Source organism: Paramisgurnus dabryanus, chromosome 4 (genome assembly GCF_030506205.2).
Source record: "Paramisgurnus dabryanus chromosome 4, PD_genome_1.1, whole genome shotgun sequence".
Lineage (NCBI taxonomy): Eukaryota > Metazoa > Chordata > Actinopteri > Cypriniformes > Cobitidae > Paramisgurnus > Paramisgurnus dabryanus.
Genome location: NC_133340.1, coordinates 38,946,637 through 38,966,794, shown reverse-complemented (window position 1 = coordinate 38,966,794; position 20,158 = coordinate 38,946,637). Strand labels below are relative to the sequence as shown.

Genomic DNA, 20,158 nt, shown 5'->3' with positions numbered 1-20,158 from the left:
GAAGAGAAAACAAAATAAGTAGTGATGGATAAACAGGTCAAACATGCAAAGAGCAGAAAGTGGTTAACCACAGGACAGTTGACACACTTTCAAGATTCCAAGAGGGGTGACAAGATTGGCTTTCTCTCGGATAGCCCTTGATAAACTAGATGTGTGAATGAGATAAGAGGGTTTATGCATCAAAGACAAGAAAAATAATCAAAACAGAAGTTTGGAGGAGGTGCACAATAGTTGGCCAATAGTCCCTGTTTGTTTGTAGGATATATATGGAATTTTGAGCATCCCATACTATATAGAGAGAGTTTTACATTTTCAGCCGAAAACATAAATGGTGCTTGCTCACGTTAAATCCTGTGCCAATGGGTTGGCTTAATATACTAAAATAAATATTTCTGATACTCGTAAAAATAGAAGAATTTCATGCACACATTCAAGGTCGTCATCATGTATTCACCCTCATGTTGTATTAAACCTGCATAAGTTTCTTTATTCTGTTGAACACAAAAGAAGATATTTTGACACAATATTGTACCAACAGGGGTGATTCTAGGATTTTTTTAATGGGGTGGCACAGGGGGAACCAAGAACCAGTCAGGGGGCCCATGGGAAAAGTCATGTGACCCAACACAAGTGGAATAAAAATGGCACTGCACATGTGCCTGGACAAGGCATCTCTCTTTTAATAAATAATACAATTACATATAATAAACAAACCTCTTTAAATAATTTAAAGGTGAAGTTGTTCACGAACATGCAAAAAAAAAAAAACTGCCATGCAAAAATGTTTGTTTATTTAAATACATTTTAGCGTTTACAACATTACTGCATACTATTTAGGGTAAATGATTGTGTATTTAATATTTAAAACAGGTAGAAACGTAACATAATGATTTCTATTTTAAGCGGTGCTGGTGCATCGGGCTGAATAACACAACAAAACACAAACTCTAACTGTGTGTTCACACCAGATGCGAAAGAGGCGGCAAGTACGAGTAATTTACATGTCAAGTCAATGCAAAGACGCTAGTAGGGGTCCGCCCGGCGCGAATGTCGCAGAACTTTTCAGCTGAAAAAACTTTCGCGGATATTTGTGCCGTGATAACCAATCAGGAGCTTGCTCTAGTAGTGACGTAATTACAGGAAGCGAGTCACAAAAGCCCCTACCATGATGTGAATTTTCGCGTGAATGTCTCGAATGAGTAGAATTTCACGCATGGCTTTCACGCGGAATTGAAGCAAGTAAACGCAAAATGTTCAAGCGTCCAAGTACGCGCGAATAGCACATTTCTGCCGGCTTTATCGCGTCTGATGTGAACGCACAGTGCCGCAATAACAAGTAGGCCGATGACATTAAAGTCCCCCGAGAGCGCTTTCGAAATCACACAAAGGAGTGCTTTCACGGTACTTTGATGTCGTCCACCTGTTGGTTCTTGCGGCACCGCGTGAAGTCGAACACACCTAGTTGGCAGGTGTTCAAATTGAGCTACGCTGCCGATAAGCAAACGGTGCTAAATACTGTAGGACTAAAAGTGGTTCTTGGCTCGTAATCATAGAGGAACCATTTTTAGTGCTATATAGCACCTATGAAGCACCCATGAAGAACCATACAGGGTCATATAGCACCAATATAGCAGCACATATGGTTCTACATCACAATATGGTTCTATACCGGTGCTAAACAGGTACTTAATTGGTGCTATATGGCACTTAAAATGGTTCCTTTATGATAACGAACAAAGAACCACTTTTAGTCCTATTTAGCAATGTTTGTTTTTAGAGTGATTACTCTGCACCGCAGATGTTATACTCTAATCCGTCTATGCTGTTTGGAGGGGGGCACAAGGGGGGGGCAAGCATATTTTGAGGTGGGCCCATGCCCAATGGGTGTCAATGGGTCCTGACAACTGTGTGCTTGCCATCATTTATCAAAATATCTTTTAAAGAAACTCATACAGGTTTAGAACAACAGAAAGATGAGTAAAGGAGTGAATTTAACACTGTATCTATGTACATGTGTATAACACAACACTAGAAATATAATCTTAAGTGAATCCGCTACGATACTAACATAATACTTCTTAAGACATATACAAAGAAATAATTAACTTTTGTATATTCATAAAATCTATTTTGCACAGATTTGTAGCATCAGCTTATGTAATCGATCCCTAAAGCATAACAAGTGATTAAGTTGGGATCAAACATTTCTTTAATATACTCACAACTCACCTGATTTAAGCAAAAATATTGACCAACAAATACAACTCTTTAGCCATGTTTATACTGCGTATAACCTGTATATAAAACACTATCCTTATAACAGTAAGAGCTCCCCACACTCCTTTGATTATCAGGATCTGAAATTAAAGCTTATTATGGTACATAATCAAAGTATTGCTTAACTTGATGCCATAAAAGAACCAATATTGGACCTCCAAATAACCACTTCTTATTAGATTGTTTGAAAGGTAAAAGTTGTTTATGGAACAATAATGGTTTTTCCATGGCATTGTGTAACAGCTTTATTTCATTTCAGTTTGTTTATTGTAATTTTTAGTTTTAATACACTTTACATTATTCATAACAAACAAATGTCTGCGGTCTGCTGTTATCAGTCGTTCAAACTCTTTCTTACCAGTTGAGCAGATTTTTCTGCATCTCCTTTTCTCCCTTTCTTCTCATTTTTCTTTCTGAAGATTTCCTGCAGCTAAGTGCGGAAAACAAGAAACATGTTAACCGAGAGTTGAGTAATAAAACAGTTAAGACGGCTGTTTGAAATCAAACCTGATCTATAATTAATCCACTCACCACAAGAAACTCGCGTTTATCAACCATCTGGTTGCCGTCTGCATCAAACATGTTAAAGGCGATCTTAAAGCCTGCATGCGGCTCTGAAGGAAACATTTACAAAGATTATTATTTTTTTAATTATTGTATACCAGCCCCTTAACATTATCCCCTGAACAAACAAAGCTTAAGTCCTGGACTAAAACACATGTTTGAGCTGTATCAACTGAAAATACTTGCACTAACAGATCTTAAAATATGCCAGTGTCATTGATTTGTCTCAAGATACCAGAATCGTATTTTTCTAAGGCATGTTTATAAAATATGCTTAAACATCTTATTTTAACTAAGGCATAGTCCTGGCTTTAGCTTAGCCTTGTCTGTGAAACCAGGCCTATAAGTTAAAAAGGAAACAGTGGCTCAGCGACTCTGGAGCATTAAACAAAAATTTCTAAGCAAATGAGAAAAATTACTTTTGTTGTGGCTGTTGTTTGTTTGACCAATGGAAGGTTGTAGTGGTGGGGTGTCAAAAATACTAATTCATTTACTATAAATTCATTCTTTAAAGTGCTTAGGAAGGTTAAACCACCATATTCTGCCACTAGGTGGCTCAATCAGAGATCTGATCAGAGGTGAAACCCGTATTTGTATGAAGCTGTTATCACTTTTCTTCACTACTTTTCCTTTCATCACACTCTTCTTGTGTTTTGAACCCTACGAGGAGCCACTTTGTTTTGTTGCCCAAGCAACAGCATGGCACACGCCTGTCCAAAATGTGTGTGTTGCAAGCTAAAGAGACTTTACAACTACGGCTTAGTCAGATGATTGTTAAAAACCCTGCAGGGAAAATAAATAAATATTAATTGTATCTCCTAGACATCAATGAGATTCAATGGAAAATAAACTGTATGATTTTGCTTAAGTAATGATATTTAGAGTTTACATTAAAAATAAATAAATATATCTGAAAATCACATATGACCAAATTATCTGAGCTATGCCACAAAGCAGGGCCAAATCCACTAAAGACATTAAGGGAGACATTGTGTTTGTTAATAGTTGATTCTAAAAATATATATAATATTTATTATGTTCAATATAATACAGGTTGATATCAAAATGAGATATAACTGAGAACTTTAAAGGAAAACACCACAGTTTTTCAATATTTTACTATGTTCTTACCTCAACTTAGACAAATTAATACATACCTATCTTTTTTCAATGCGTACACTTAATCTTTGTACAGCGCGTCGTGAATGTGTTAGCATTTAGCTTAGCCCCATTCATTCCTTAGGATCCAAACAGGGATGAATTTAGAAGCCACCAAATACTTCCATGTTTTCCCTATTTAAAGACTGTTACATGAGTAGTTACACGAGTAAATATGGTGGCACAAAATAAAACGGGGCAATTTTTTAAGTGGATAAAAATGAGAACTATATTGTATGGCGGAAGAGCACTTAGTTTGCTGAGCTGGAAGTGCTGCAAACTAAGGGGCTGTCCACACAGAGACGTGAATCACTGTATACGTATACATTTTTTATCGTATTGGCATTTCGTCCACACGGATCCGGCGTTTTGGGAGAATGGAACCGCTATTTTTTGAAACCAGGTCCTAAAGTGGATAAATCTGAAATCGACACCCTTACGGTTTCGTGTGTACAGCCAATCCATATATTTTGTGAAGCAAAAACGTCATCACATCACGTGTCGGCAGCATCACACGTAACAACAATAATGGCGGACTACATGATTGTGTTCGTGCTACAGAAGCTACTAAGCCTACTAGCTTTATTACAGCAAAATCTATTGCTTCTATGCAATTGTGGTGAGCAACAAGCGATAATGGACAACACCATACGCCACATGCTCTTAGATCCACCACGGAAGACAACCAGGAGAAAGACTCCGCTTTGGCTGTTGAAGTCGTTGCATTTGCCATCACTTCTTCTTCTTGGTTCGTATGCAGCGCGCAAGGTTATGCGCATGCTCAAAGTCTTCTTCTCTGTGTATAGTGTATATCTGTGGTAGAATTACAGCACCCCATACTGGTCTGGCATATATTCTACACCGCTTTCAGTGGTTTCTTGTGTGCGCAGATATTTCTTGAGACGACGCCGTGTTTACTGATTATTTTTTTAGAACGAGGAAAAAAAATGATCGGATAGGGAATGCACCGGCTTCGTGTGGACAAAGCCTAAGTGCTCTTCCGCCATACAATATAGTTTTCATTTTTATCACCTTAAAAAATCACCACGTTTTATTTTGTGCCACTATACTTACTCGTGTAACTATTCATGTAACCATCTTTAAAGGGATAGTTTGGCCAAAAATGATATTAAACCCATGATTTACTCACCCCCAAGCTGTCCGAGTTGCATATGCCCATCGTTTTTCAGACAAACACATTTTCGGATATTTTATAAAATGTTTTAGATCTTTCAGTTGAATAAATGTAATGTTACGGGGTCCACGACCTTCAAGTCCAAAAAAAGTGCGTCCATCCTTCATAAATTAAATCCAAACGGCTCCAGGATGATAAACAAAAGTCTTCTGAGGGTAATCCGTGCAGTGTTGTTGTAGAAATATCCATATTTAAAACTTTATTAACGAAAATAAATACCTTCCGGTAGCGCCGCCATCTTAGTCGCGTCCGCATTCAGGGTGAGAGCTTACGCAGCCTACGGAGGCTACTCTGCTGCTGCTCTGTGCCCCCGCCCTCCGAATTTGTCATACGTCACTAAGAAAAGTGCGTACACTATGCTAATACTCTCTCCTGAATACAGAGGAGTCTAAGATGGCGGCGCTAATAGAAGGTATTTATTTTCGTTAATAAAGTTTTAAATATGGATATTTCTACAACACCGCGCGATTACCCTCAGAAGACCTTTGTTTATCATCCTGGAGCCGTTTAGATTTATTTTGTGAATGATGGACGTACTTTTTTTGGACTTGAAGGTCGTGGACTATGGGTGGACCCCGTAACATTACATTTAATCAACTGAAAGATCTAAAACATTTTATAAAATATCCGAAATGTGTTTGTCTGAAAAACGATGGAGATATGCAACTCGGACAGCTTGGGGGTGAGTAAATCATGGGTTTAATATCATTTTTGGCCGAACTATCCCTTTAAATAGGGAAAACATGGAAGATATGTCTGGCTTCTAAATTTGTTCCTGTTTGGATCCTAAGGAATGAATGGGGCTAGGCTAAATGCTAACACATTCACGACACGCTGTACAAAGATTAAGTGCACGCATTGAATAAAGATAGGTATGTATTAATTTGTCTAAATTGAGGTAAGGACATAATAAAAGTCTCTTAGAGCAAATTCTGATCAACAAAATATATGTCTGAGAACATAAGGGAGATTATTATATGGAAAATTGAAAACTTTATATTTTACATTCATGCATTTCACAGATAATTTATATAAAAAACGAATTATCCAAATTTATCCAACTGTGTGTTCCCTGGTTTGAACTCCATGACCTTTTCTGCTGCTATGCAACATTTTACCACTGAGCTATAGCACTATATATGGCACTTGTTTTTATCTTTTTTAATGTGTGTTGGTCCCTGGAAACTGAACCCATGCCCTACCAACTGAGCTACAAGATCATATTTTGTGGGGAGTCTGGGTGGGCCTTGCCTCAATGTGCCACACCATAGATGTTAAACATGCAAGGACCAGAGCTATGGTAGTGATAAAGAGAGAGAGAGAGAGAAAGAGAGAGAGAGAGAGAGAGAGAGAGAGAGAGAGAGAGAGAGAGAGAGAGAGAGAGAGAGAGACAGAAGATTAAGAGATAAAGGTCATACTCACTTGTCAGAATGCATAGCAGAAAGAGATATTCTGTGTAAGCGATGATGCCTGGAAAAGGATATCAAAGGGTCACATCAATTCTCCTAATGTACAGTAACACACTAACAACCCACAAATGGGCCAAGTTTTAATCCCTTCTTTCTTTTTAATCTTTGTCTAAACTAAAAACTCAGAAGGCGGCTCATCTGAAGGTCGGATTAAAATGTTTACTGATTTTCAAAGCTAGGGGCCTCCAGAGATAGATGGAGTCGCGCACCCTTTTCCCTTCTTCTGCTCCAAAAAAGAAAAAGAAGAAGACATGTAATCCCCCCTTTCATGATGATAACATCTAAAAAGGTGCCTCTCGGCTGAAGCGTCCGTCTGCATTTAGCCAACGTTTGGCCCACACACTGAAGCTGAAGCCTTTGACACTGTAAGTGACCACCATGGAGACAGAGGCTGCGTTCAAAGGCTTCTGTTTGGATAAGGGCACTCTAGAAGCATCCGTCAGGTCTGAGAGATGTGCCCCATTTAGACAGGGAACTGTCCCTGCTTTTGTTCCACTCGTGAGAAAGAGGCAGAGCGAAGTACGGGGTAAAAGAGAAGGCGAGAGAGGGGCAGAAAAAGCGAAACAACACAAAGAGAGGTGGGCTGATGGAACGATGGAGGTTCTGTTATGTAAAGGCGACAGGGGAGTGCTGGGAGAAGGGATAAGTTTTCCTACACCTCCACTGAAAGTGTTCCTCTCCACAGCTTCTGTGTGAAGGGGGACATCGAGACATTAGGAGACACAGAGATAGTTCAGGGTGAGTGGACAGAGTGTTACGGGACACTGCCCGTGCGCCTTCGGGAGTCAAAACCTGACACTGAAAAATCAACCCAACACCCAGGCTCACACACTCACTCAAGCAATACAGACGCATTCATAGTCCGCTAAGCAAAATCACTCCAGCCCGAGGAGACGATTCGAGTCGATATACGTGAGAAACTCTGATTGTTTAATGGAAAATTTTTATTCATCCTTGGCTCGTAACAATCTCATATTATTTTTTATACAAGGAAAGTAGGTGAAAATTTTAAGTTTACGGTATAGTATGTAATATTGTTTACTGAGAATCTTTCTTATGTTTGATTTAAATAATACATGGTTTTCTTATGGTTTAAGAGGTAATAGATAACTATATAGTTATGCATTTGGCACTTTCAGTGCTTTCCTGCTATACGTTTTTTATTAATTGTATCAAAAGTGTGTATTCCGGGGATCAATCCATCAACTTTTAATTAAAGGGGACATTTCGCAAGACTTTTTAAAGATGTCAAATACATCTTTGGTGTCTCCAGAGTACATATGTGAAGTTCTAGCTCAAAATATCATATAGATAATTTATTATAGCATGTTAAAATTGCACTTTTGTAGGTGTGAGCAAAAATGCAATATAAATGCAAATGAGCTGATATCTGCACTAAATGGCAGTGTTGTGGTTGGATAGAGCAGATTAAGGGGCGGTATACCCTTCTGACATCACAAGGGGAGCCACATTTCAATGATCTGTTTTTTCACATGCTTGCAGAGAATGATTTACCAAAACTAAGTTACTGGGTTGATCTTTTTCACATTTTCTAGGTTGTCTAGAATCGCTGGGGACCCAATTATTGCACTTAACATGGAAAAAGTCAGATTTGGTCTTTAAACATGGTTTCCATGCTTTATTTTTCTAAAGTGCTGCTAAAGGTGCAGTTTTGACCAGAGCTCCTTAAAGGTGGGGTAGGCATTTTCTGGTAAACCCTTTTTGGAAAGCTAGGCAACGACTATGGTGGAATCTGCTGTGCTGAGGGTATGATGTCATAAGTAAGACTGTATGTCCGAATTCATAGTATTGAAAAACAGTAGGAGAAAAGTACCCGGATAACCCACTACTTCCTGTAAGATCCCGAAGTGTTCATTCGATGGACACTTTTCTATCCTATGACCCCCGGGAGAGGAGTTATCCAATAAAGAAGATGAAGGAGAGGTGTTGATTAATTTTTAAAATGTCTGAAAGTGGTAACGTTGCTCTACTGAAATGCAAATAAATTAAACAGCTGTCCAATGTAGTTAAAAAAGTGCACCTACTTCATTTCTAAAAAACAACGTTATTTTGTATATTTGGTATTATACAATGTATTTGCGTGGTTTATGGTTCAAAAAACACATTATTTAAAAAAAAATTTGCTCTAGATTTCACTCTTTTCCTGCAACGCACAGATTTGAAAAGCTCTGTGTTCCTGATTGGCCAGCAAATCTGCATGTTGTGATTGGTCTGAATAACTCTGACGTCAGCCAGAAACATGATGCCCCTTACCATGTTTGAAAGATTCAGTTGCTTACATGAGTTAACTTACAGGTTGAGTCCAAAGCGGGAGGAATTATGATAATGTCGGTCTTCTCAACATCTACAATCCAAGGAAGTAAACTGTTGCCTACAATCCATGTGTTTTTTGTAGTACAAGAAAAGAGATTTACGTTGGAGACGATAACTCGTGTCATCGTTTACTTTGGTATGTACCTTTTAAATTGCATCAACATGTACTACTACACACTTACACACCAAAGGAAATTTTAAAACGTGAATTGGACAATAGGTGCTTTTTAACGTCATTCCAGTTAATGACTAACTTCTTGTTATGACAACGTATGTCACATGATGTATCAACATAGTGCATGTAGTACATCCGAATTCATATCCATATTGAAAATATATAGTAGCTACTGTTTTTACGGTCGATGAGTAGGTATTTTATTAAATTCAGTACCTACTGTAACAATATGCGATTTTGAACACAGGAATAGAGTGCGTGCTTATATTGCAGGCTCAAATCTTTGCCTTAGCGCAAGTGTCCTTGCTTGAATTTTTCACCAGTATTTGATAGATCCCAATAGAGATTTGATAGAACTGAGTGCTCTCTCCTCCCCGTCATTAGTAGACACACCCCTTACTGCTGATTGGCTACAAGTGTTTGGTACTCAGTCCGATTTTATAAGGACCCAGATTTTAAATTGATAGTCACATGACGACCCATCACAGCACCAGGGTGGTTTGTTTTACCCCAAAACAGGTTTACTGTGCCTAAAATCAATCATAGGCCGAGTAGTATTGTATAGAAGCATAGAAATAAAATGTTGGCATCTGTTTGCTTTAACCTAGTTAACTTCTATCAAGTCACAAATGGCTTTTTACATCCAAAGCAAAACTTAAGCTGTTTTAACTATGTTGGTTGGTTGTTGGATTGTATTTTTGAGCCAAGACCCATCATTTGAAAGGTACATTTTTCGTTAGAGTGATCATAATCTGCAAAAGAGCAAGGAAAACCCATACTTCCAAAACATCTGCCTAATGAATAATTGAGCTTAGAACTAAAAAAAGTTTTAATTTCCTTGCATTTCTCAAAGTCAAAAGTCCATACTATAGTACATAAAAAACCCATGTCAACTTTTGAACTTCCCAAGACTCGTAGCTGTCCCTCATGCTGTATCCCTCTTAGAAACCGCTCCTTCGAGACCAGAGCGCATCCATGGATTTTGTTAGCATAGCTTCCTCAATTAACATCTGCATGCTATCATTACCACGGTTCGACATCAGACGCAGTGTCGAGTCTCCACATCAGTGAAACCAGCGAGATAATGTACTGCCGCCAATTTAAGGTGACGATTTCAAAAACTATAATTACTATGAGGAAGAGCAGAATTCAGGGGGTTTATTTTTAGCATCCAGCTGGAGTGTAAAGAGGGTGGGGTGTGTTTGTTATAATTATCACCGCTGGGAATTAGCTTGTGGTGTGAGCAAGCCATGTTACGGAGGCCACAAGCAAATACTTTAATTGCGGCTGCGCTCTTCAAGAGCTGCTTTACTCTTGTGGTTAACTGATTTAAATGTATTAACTTAAAGTTGTCATTCTGCTCTGTATTTAGGTTTTCATCTTCGTTTTTGTATGCAGGCATGTGTTTTGCCTGGAGAATGGATGTTTCACTGGTCCCAGTGAGAGAGGAATTGAAGAGAGAAAGAGAGAGAGAGGCGGGGGGTAGAGAGAGGTACGGAGTGAATAGAGTTATTTTTATGAGTGATCACACAAAGTAAAAGCCTCAGGCCCAGGCTTCACTGGTGCTTGACTGGTACCCACAGAGAGAAAGAGAGTGAGCGAGCAAGCGAGAGAGAAAGAGAGAGAGAGAGAGAGTGAGAAAGAGAGGGAGTAAAGGAGGGCAAGGACAGGATAGAGAGATGCAAGGAAAAATCACAATACTCGAATACTGTAGGAAACTGGGTTTGAATGTCTGTATAGGATAGCTGTAAGACGGTGGATTTTTGTCTCTAAATAATTATTTATATTCATTTAAGATTAAAATTATTTCTTGGCACTACGGAAAAAATATAATATTTTGATCAATTTAGCATACAATAAAAATATAGTGACTGAATTGTTTTAATCGTTGCATCTCTAAAAATCTGTTTCAGTGAGCAATATCATTTGAAGTCACTAAACTGCATTAATAAATCCAAATACATTTCCTCTTGTTGCACTTTTTTTCAAAATTGGGTTGGTATTAACTCAAATATTGGACAGAATCAACTGTTGGGTTATAAATAAACCTATGCTGGGTTGTTTCAGCCAAAATACTGGGCTGTTTCAACCCATGGTTGGGAAACAAAATTGTCATATAGTTTTTTTTAGAACCCATCAGCAGTTTCTGTCCAATATTTACCCATCCCTGGCTTAACCAACTAAAAAAAATGTTTAGAGTTTACGCATAACAAAAGTTAAATGAGTTGGGAATGTTGTTTCATGTCAGCTACGTATAATCAATTAGACTGGCATATTAACAATAATGAAAACAAAACTCACCTCGCTCACGAAGGTTTCGGAACAGCTTGGATGTTCCTTTCCACACGGGTGGAGTGTCGGACAGGATCTTTTCCAGCTCCTAATGAATAATAGTAACAATCAAAACATTCTGCATACTGCTTTTAAATAATGTACAGGCTACTTTATACTGAAATGCAAACCTTAAGCTTATCAATGAATAACACTTAAACTTCAAACTAAATAACAGATTCACATTAGCAACAGATTCACATTAGCAAGAGATTCGCATCAGACCTGTTTAGTGAGTGACCTCCAAGGTTTCTTGTCTAAATGAAAAGGAACACAGGGGCATCCAGAGACAGATAAAGAGAAACATAAAAGAAACAGAAAGTGGGTGGGCAGTGAGATAACATCAGTATGGGGGTCCCATACCAATATGTTTTCTATGGCATGAGAACACAGCAACATAGTACTCATCCTCTGTTACAGCAGACCCTTTTAAGGTATAACAGGCCATGATATTTAACAATCAGACAAAACAACTAAATTAACTACCTGGTTTAGACTTCTGACATCAATGCATATCTCGTTCTTCTTATATAACCCTAATGCTTTCTACTCTGGTACTGTATGTATTGTGTCATACTTCAAAGCATAACAGACATGTAAACCAGCAAACTAATAATTGAACACTAATGTATCAAGAAGTGTTTCCAATACATGTAAGTCTGACTAATAACACACATATTTAAAACTAATCCATAATAAAACATTATTTCTTCTAATAATTAATTATTGATTTATGCCAACTGCAAATGAATATTGAATTCCAACTTGATGAATCACACTAGTCACATTGCAAAACATAATATGCATCTGAAAGTGGTCTAGATTTTGCGTTGGATTCAATGTGATTACTGACTTTCAGATTGTCAACTTAAATAAACAAATCTGTCACATTTGAAAATCAGATTTAACTGATGTGTGAACATCGCATAGTCTGTATTTTGAATCATTAAGGATGATCAAAATAAACTGAAACAACATGTGTACTCACTTCGGGGCTCGCTCATGGTGACCGACTCAATAAAGTTTTGAGGAGTCATGTACAGCTGCCCCTCATACTCCACTGAGCTGAAGAGACGAAAACGATGCTCATGAGATGACATGTAGACATCACTTTCATCAAAATCAAACGGCTGAACCTACAAAAATCAATCACAAATTTAATAGCTTAACATTATAGTTTCAAAGAATATCTGAGTATATATTTACTTATGGATTTCAAAGCCAGTTTTCTTATCTCTGCAGTAAAGCTGATTTGTCAATAAATAGAACAATTCTATAAAGGACATCAAAAGGTCATGTGGCATTTTGGTGTCATATGATGTCATATTGTAACATGTTGTGTGACAATGTTCATCTAACAATAACAATATAACATAAAAACATATAGTGAGAGTAAATCTCATATCAGACCGTTTAACTAAGGAAAAGTACAACTTAACCAACTATTTTACATCCAAATTACCATGTAAGCAAATAGCCCATAATAATTTGAACAGCTTTAGACAGAAACAATTACTGACACTGAAAAATAAGAATTATTATTATTGTTAAGTTCTAGGGTGTTTTGTTTTGTATTATTAAATGGTAAAACAAGTTAATGCAAATCTAGACACATCATTATCTTATTGTGTGATAATATTTGGCCTCACTTTTAAATAAATAAAAATATACTAAATAACATTTTAAGTAGTTTAAAAAAGTTAATCAAAGTTGTCCTATAAGAAAAGAATGGGTATTGGGTATTGGTTAAAGACTATTATGAAAGGTTTAATCCGGCATATTTTTAAAGTAAACAAATATATAAGTAGGGAATACAATTTAAAAATACAAAAGTGCCCATAATTATGGAGTTGTTTCTTAATTGATTTATTTGTTTGTTTGTCAATATTAACTAAAATGACCACAAAGCCTAAAGATGTTAATGTGTTCTGTGTAGTCAAAAACATCAATATATCAAAAACATGAATACAAAGAGTAATCAATAACTTCAATCAAAAGCTTGACTTCAGTAGTTCAAACTAATAATTAAAAATGATTATTGTTCTCTTTATGATGTTTTTCCTTTGAATATGCATTTATATGTCAATGCAATAGTAATAAAAAAACTACAGTGCATTGATAAATATAATGTTAAATATCTGTACACTAGACAAATTCAATATTATAAAATGTTATCTACAGTGTGATCAAATGCACAAGGATAAAGGTTTTTGGTCATTTAAAGATAACCAATCAAGGCATACATATATATAAATTCATGCAAACACAAAAACAAAACTTACTAAGCGGAAAAGGCTGAAAACTAAATTGGGCTGTATACCAAAATATATATTTTTGTCTTTATATAGGCTACCATAAAAACGCTGGTGGGGTAAAGGTTAGCTATGTTTGACAGGTCACACTATAATGCAGTATAGATTAGTGCACGAATAGCTGTACTGAGGAGGATATCTGATCTAAGAAAGTGAACGTCATCATTTCAGCACCGTCACTGAGGAGAGCGCCCCTCCATCCTGCAGCATCATCATCTCCAGCACTGCGCACTGTCATAGCCGCATGTCTAATAAAGCATTACGCGTATTTTAATCACGCACGTGTGTACCAAACCAAACAAATGTAATGCACAGAAATTAACAGTAGCATAGTTGCTGCACCTTGTGTAACCTACAGTTGCATAGATGGCAATGAGGAACTACTGCCAGGAAAAATTGAATAGCAGTGTTACGTGGCACTGAGAACAGTGCGTACAGTCATACTGTACCTTCTCCCTTGCGGATACAGCAGGCAGTGAAGGCAGCAGAGCTCGACAGGCAGTCCCGTTTACAAGGGCTTTCCTCCATTTAAATACATGCATTTCTGAATAGAAATAATATGCAACCGCTCCTCCGGCGGCAACGCCTACAGCGACAGCTATTCCTCTCCGTACGCATCGGTTATCCCTTACAGGAGACCGAAAAAAGGCTGAAGACGGAGACAAACTCCTAAATATGACTGCTAGTCTGCGCATAGCGGCCATTATTGTCGGTATGACTGAATTTGTGCAAGATACGAATTCTCATTCACGCATCGCGAGAAGTGTCGGGATCACCAGAGGCAGTCCCGTGCTCGAGAAGTCCACGAGTAAATGCTATATGTGCTCTAGTAAACTATAAACTTATGAGAATTTTACGTCTATTAAACATTTTGATATTAATTTTAATTTGAGTAAGTTTTAGTCCTCTCTAATTGTATATTCTGCTCACACAGTTTAATCTCAATGTGATGCGCAAATACAGTTATGTGCTACAAACACTAACTGTATTAAAGTGATTAATACAATTTGTGAATGTATAATATAGTAAATTAATATACTGTTGTAAATATTGTATATGGAGTGGTTCAAAAACAATATGGAAAGTTACTTCAAAATAAATAAATGAAATTGACAGTTTACTATAGTAAATACTACAGTATTTTTTTAATGTATGATTAAAGCCCACTACAAAGCACGCATCTGCTCTGTAGTGCGATTCAAAAGTCCGATCAAAGCATACGATGCTTTCATGAAATCCGAGTAGTTTGCTCAGAAAACTGCCAATGTCACCACTATCTGGCACATAACTGACATCTCTATTGTAAGTGATCGATCTGCTACGCCTGTGAATTGATCCTGATCTAGCCACATTGATTTTAGTTTAAGGTATTTTTGGATATCATAAATACTAATGAGCTAAGGGGAACGACGTGGGAGAAAGTGTCCCATGAGAGAAACTTTGATAAATCACCTATGGAAGTGATCTAACCTCCTGTGACAATTGTAACATAAAAAGTAAAATATTGTTTACATGAATATTACAACAAGGGAACAAGAAACATTACAGTTATCTTTGCAAAGATATCTGCCTTATGCTGCATGCGTTCAAATAACTTTATTATATAATATTATAACATTAAAACATTCATATAAATATTATCACATTGATCCGAAACACAGAAAAGCGCACCGTTTAGTGATCACTAAACAGTAGCATTTATATGCTCACATATATTAAAACATAATGTCCACTGTAAACAAAATGTAATTGCCGGGTTTCTGGAGAACAGCTCATTTGAACACACTATAAGCACATCTCCTTTTAAATTATAACGCAAATAACCTTTAATGTAACTTCGAGGCAAGTTCTTAGCTTCTGGGCAGGAACATTTCTATATCAATCATTCTTAGTATCAACGATTTAGCATCAAACAATTCGCGTTACCTTTGTGTTAATGATCCATCTTGGCGTAATGAAGAAAAGCCAACTCTTCCTTTTAAATCTTTGATCTCTGATATCTTTGATACTGTTACTGGAAGTTTTCAAAGGCATTGACATCAGTCAGGGTTGACAGTGCACTGATGGCGTTTGCACAGATGTGCAGGTTGTTTTGACTTTTTTACAGCCACATGCGCACTTTATTGAACGGCCATATAAATTTACACCTGCAAAGTTTAAACTTAACCATGATTGTATGAGCTGCAAATCAAGAACAGGACTCTGACGTTTTTGGCACCGACTATATAATAACGCGCACACGCTCGCACATACACCTTAAAGACTTGGCTTACTCTCCCTCTCTCTCTCCCTCCCTGTCTTACTCTGGTTCTCTGTTGAGCACCGCCCCCTTTCCTTTTTTCCTCCTTGGCTTCCACCTGCTTCCCACTAGAGGTTCGCCAGAGCGTCAGTGCGCGTAAACCCCGGGGAACGAAACGGATCGGTGCGCATCCCTCTTATCCATACTGCACTTTTCTTTTACGCGTTACAAAGATCGTCATCTTCACACTGGTCTCGTGTCTTCTGCACAATGTTTCTTTCTTTACTTTTATCATAATCCATCAATGGAATAAACGCGGGGATGCAGATGAAACCCATCATCAAAGACGACAGAAGCGGAGGATCAAACGATCACGGAGTTATGTTTCAAACAGTCATCTATAAAGGGCTCCATTAGCATATGTCAAGAGGGCATTTACATAAGGGCCATATTTAGGCTGCTGTCTCAGAGCAGAGCCAGTCACATTCAGCACGCTGAGAGCACCAGAGGAGCCGCATAAGCCTGCGTATTGGAGTGCGTAATACAAGTGTGTTGGATACAGAGGGGACCGGAGCAAAGGGGAGTAGCCTGCCTGGGAAGGTCGAGAGAGCATGTGCTAAACAGAGAGAGAGAGAGAGAATCGGATGTAAACGCGCATTGACTGTAAAGCCGCAACCAGTGACTGCGCAAAACACAAGGGAGAGAGAGAGAAACCACAAGGCTGTGCTGTCCGTACGGTAACTTTTCTTCCGGTGGTTGTTTTTGAGTGTCGGTGATGGGTGCAGTCGGTGAGCTGGTGGGCAGCTTCTCTCACGGCTTGGAAAGCTTTGGGCACGGGTCTCATTTCGTCCTGACGCCCCCTCGGGACTCCGGTGCTCTGATGAACGAGCACCTCGTCTCCGCGGAGCGCCTGTCACGCAGCACTTCACCGGACCTGACGCATCTGAAAGGGATCCTCCGGCGACGGCAGCTCTACTGCCGGACCGGGTATCACCTCGAGATATTACCGGACGGTGTAGTGCAAGGCACGAGAAAAGACCACAGCAGATTTGGTAAGTGTTTTATTTGATTTATTAACATTTACATTAATAGGCATGTGTTACTGTTAACAATTACATTTTGTACAATAGAACCAAATGAAAATGCAAAAATGTAATTATAATTAACCACAACTGTAATATTGTAACAGGACAGCTACAATATATAGCAAGACACAGTGATAAAATGTGCAAGATAAGTGAATTAAGTAGGCCAGTTAGATGCCACTATTGCAGGTGCACATGTGATATCACATGGCTCATCCTGCTCTCTCAACTGAAAACTAACAGCTGTGCTTTTCTCCCATGCAGGTATATTGGAATTCATTAGTCTCGCCGTAGGAATGGTGAGCATCCGTGGTGTGGATAGCGGATTGTATCTTGGAATGAACAGCAAGGGCGAACTATATGGATCTGTAAGTATTCAATACGGAAATATCCAAATAAAATTAATTTCATTCATAGCCTGCCTTTGCTAAACCGAGAGCGTGATTTATGACACAATTCGAATGCAATTTCAAATAGCCTTTGGACATGGTTTATTCTTCCCTTTGTATTTATGCTGTGTGATTAACCTCTGTCTCTCTCTCTCTCTTAGGAAAAGCTGACAGCAGAGTGTGTGTTCAGAGAGCAGTTTGAGGAGAACTGGTACAACACCTACTCCTCCAACCTCTATCGGCACGGCGAGCGAGGGTCTCACTACTACGTAGCTCTCAACAAAGATGGGACGTCTCGAGACGGAGCCCGCTCTCGGAGGCACCAGCGCTTCACGCACTTCTTGCCCCGGCCCGTAGATCCGGAACGTGTTCCAGAGCTTTACAAGGAGATATTAGGCCACAGCTGAAACCACTGAACATCAAACTCAAACCATAAAAATCGCACCTGCATGCTCTTCATCACCCCGGAGTCTGCTGAGATATCTCCAGCCAGCAGGGCAGACCTGTCTCGGGAGACAGCGGAGGAGCTGGGGGAAGAGGTCCTTTTCTGCGGCCAAGGTTGGAGCGATAGCAGGAGATGGAAAGCCCCTGACTGGAGTGTTTAAGGAACAACATATCTGGACTTTGGATAGTTCCTGAAGACACAGGCACCATACTGGATCCATATATTGTACCTTCTGTATGTAGGGCACAGGGGATTTTGGATTAGGAGGGAGCTAAATTTCCACGGGTGGACTGCTTGCCAGAGAATGATGGACAACCATACTACTGAAAATTCTAGAAGGCTTCTGAAGGAATTCTGCGTTATGCTTTTTGAGATTTCATATTATATTTTAACACTGACATGGACAAGCGGGAGACAAAAAACTCCTCAGAACATTTCTCTTTAGCTCCTTTAATTTATGTTTTTTAAAGATATTTATTTTATATATTTATTTATTTTGAAAAGTATATTTTTACAAGAATATATGCAAGATGTAACACGACGTCACAAGAGCTTTATTTTCTACCACTATAGACAGCAAAACTTCTATCTAGATATAGAACTACTGAAGAAAGTATTTTGTTTTCAGTTGTATCAGCGTTCCATGCGGTCCCATGTGTTTGTTTATCCCTCATGTCATTAAACCAGATTCATAAGAGCCTGAGAATGTTCCAGAAATCACTGGGGAATTAAACAGTTCAAATTATTGCACTTTGTTGTGTCTCTCATTTAAAAACAACATAAGGTCACCTGTCAGAGGTGAATGGTTATTGAATTTCATTTTATAGGAAACTAAGCAAGCGGATTCTCATCAATCTTTTTGCCGTAGATTAAAATAAAGCTTAGTTCCCAATTAAAACAGTTCTTAAACGCCTAAATAGTTATGCTAAAAAGTGCAGATGTAAGCCGAATTTATACAATTTGCTAAAAATGCATTTCATGCTTCAGCATCTTTTCGCTTTTCTTTCTCTCATCCAATTTCCTGCTCTCGCAAACACCCTGCTGTTAAAAGGGCCGTCCATTGCTAACATTAAAACACAATGACCTAAAAACTATTTTCTCCCTACGGCAAACTTCTCAAGTGACATCTTGGTCTGCAGCTTTGGCCCGCAGGAAGCCCTCCACAAAGTGGTCTTTTCTTTTACTAAGTGTCTTTTTGAGAACCATTCACCAGCATTCATGGTAGATTCTGGGAGGGTGACTCTGATGTAGTGTATACGTTTGTTGACCCGGGGCAGGTGGAAGTGCTCTTAGGATATATGAGGTCATTTTAAAACTGAGACGGCATCACGTGTGGCCTCAGCCGGCATGACTGCACTCACTGCTTTGTGTTATCCTCTTTCTCGCTTTCTCTGCACTTGTACAGTGTGACTCACTTGGTTTAAAGACACTTGATGACTGGCTACCCGTCAACCTGACTGCATGTGTGAATGAAGCGACAGCGTGTGTGTTTAAGAAAGGGAATGATACTTTTTTTAACAGTGTAAAGGGAGAGGTGGCTGCAGGGCAGACGAGCGTTTCCAAAATAATGCTGAGATGTGGGCTCTCAGTCATACAAAAGAAGAACAGAGAGCCGGGTTGTTAGGTGGCAGCCTGAGATAGAAAGAAAAACGAGAGAGAGAAAGAGAGAGAGAGAGTTTGGTCCAGTGTAAAAGTTCACAGCAGAGCTGTAAACTTACATAACTAACATTATAGGAGTGTCTAAATGTCTGATCTCTGTCTTTCCCCTTTCGGGGAGGGGGGGGTGTTCAAGGGTGGGATGATGGTTCTATTTGTGTGCAGAGGCATATCAGTAAACGCTGTATGATGTGTGATCTCTGAATCTCTGTGATGATGAGCCAGGGGTTCTACTAGCTGAGTGCACACACACACACACACACACACACACACACACACACACACACACACGTACACACCGGGGGTTTTCCCCTGAGCAGAAACACAGCTTCAGCTAAAGAAAGGATGTGGTGAGGTTGATGTGGCTTGATCGACAGATCTACTTTTTATTATTTCCAACAATGCAGAGTCAGAATTTTACAGTACAACACCGTATCCCCAAAGACCAAAGGGATTCCTTCACCATACCGAATTCAAAAGAAATAATTTTAGCATTCTTAACAACATTATCCAAATGACCATCCTTATG

General features: G+C 38.7%; 2 protein-coding genes across 6 annotated transcripts in view; one reads left to right on the top strand and one right to left on the bottom strand.

Moving 5' to 3' along the window:
- The window catches only part of micu3a (mitochondrial calcium uptake family, member 3a), a 39,627-nt gene extending 25,045 nt beyond the window's left edge, over positions 1–14,582 (bottom strand). For 2 of the 5 annotated variants that reach the window (XM_065254499.1, XM_065254503.1), the window contains exons 1-7: positions 14,265–14,579; positions 12,492–12,639; positions 11,729–11,760; positions 11,474–11,552; positions 6,617–6,664; positions 2,809–2,891; positions 2,636–2,707 (exon numbers count right to left, since the gene is read on the bottom strand). In XM_065254499.1, coding sequence (XP_065110571.1) covers positions 2,636–2,707; positions 2,809–2,891; positions 6,617–6,664; positions 11,474–11,552; positions 11,729–11,760; positions 12,492–12,639; positions 14,265–14,519 — 717 coding nt within the window. In that variant the 5' untranslated portion in view covers positions 14,520–14,579. Of the gene's footprint in view, positions 1–2,635; positions 2,708–2,808; positions 2,892–6,616; positions 6,665–11,473; positions 11,553–11,728; positions 11,761–12,491; positions 12,640–14,264 lie in introns of all 5 variants that reach the window. The other 3 variants (XM_065254501.2, XM_065254498.1, XM_065254502.1) reach the window with 3 other exon arrangements.
- A 1,596-nt stretch (positions 14,583–16,178) lies between these two features.
- fgf20a (fibroblast growth factor 20a) lies at positions 16,179–18,718 on the top strand. Its single transcript, XM_065253944.1, has 3 exons — positions 16,179–17,106; positions 17,404–17,507; positions 17,690–18,718. Exons 1-3 carry the CDS (start codon positions 16,830–16,832, stop codon positions 17,933–17,935), a joined length of 627 nt encoding a protein of 208 aa, XP_065110016.1. The 5' UTR covers positions 16,179–16,829; the 3' UTR covers positions 17,936–18,718.
- Positions 18,719–20,158: the final 1,440 nt, after the last annotated feature.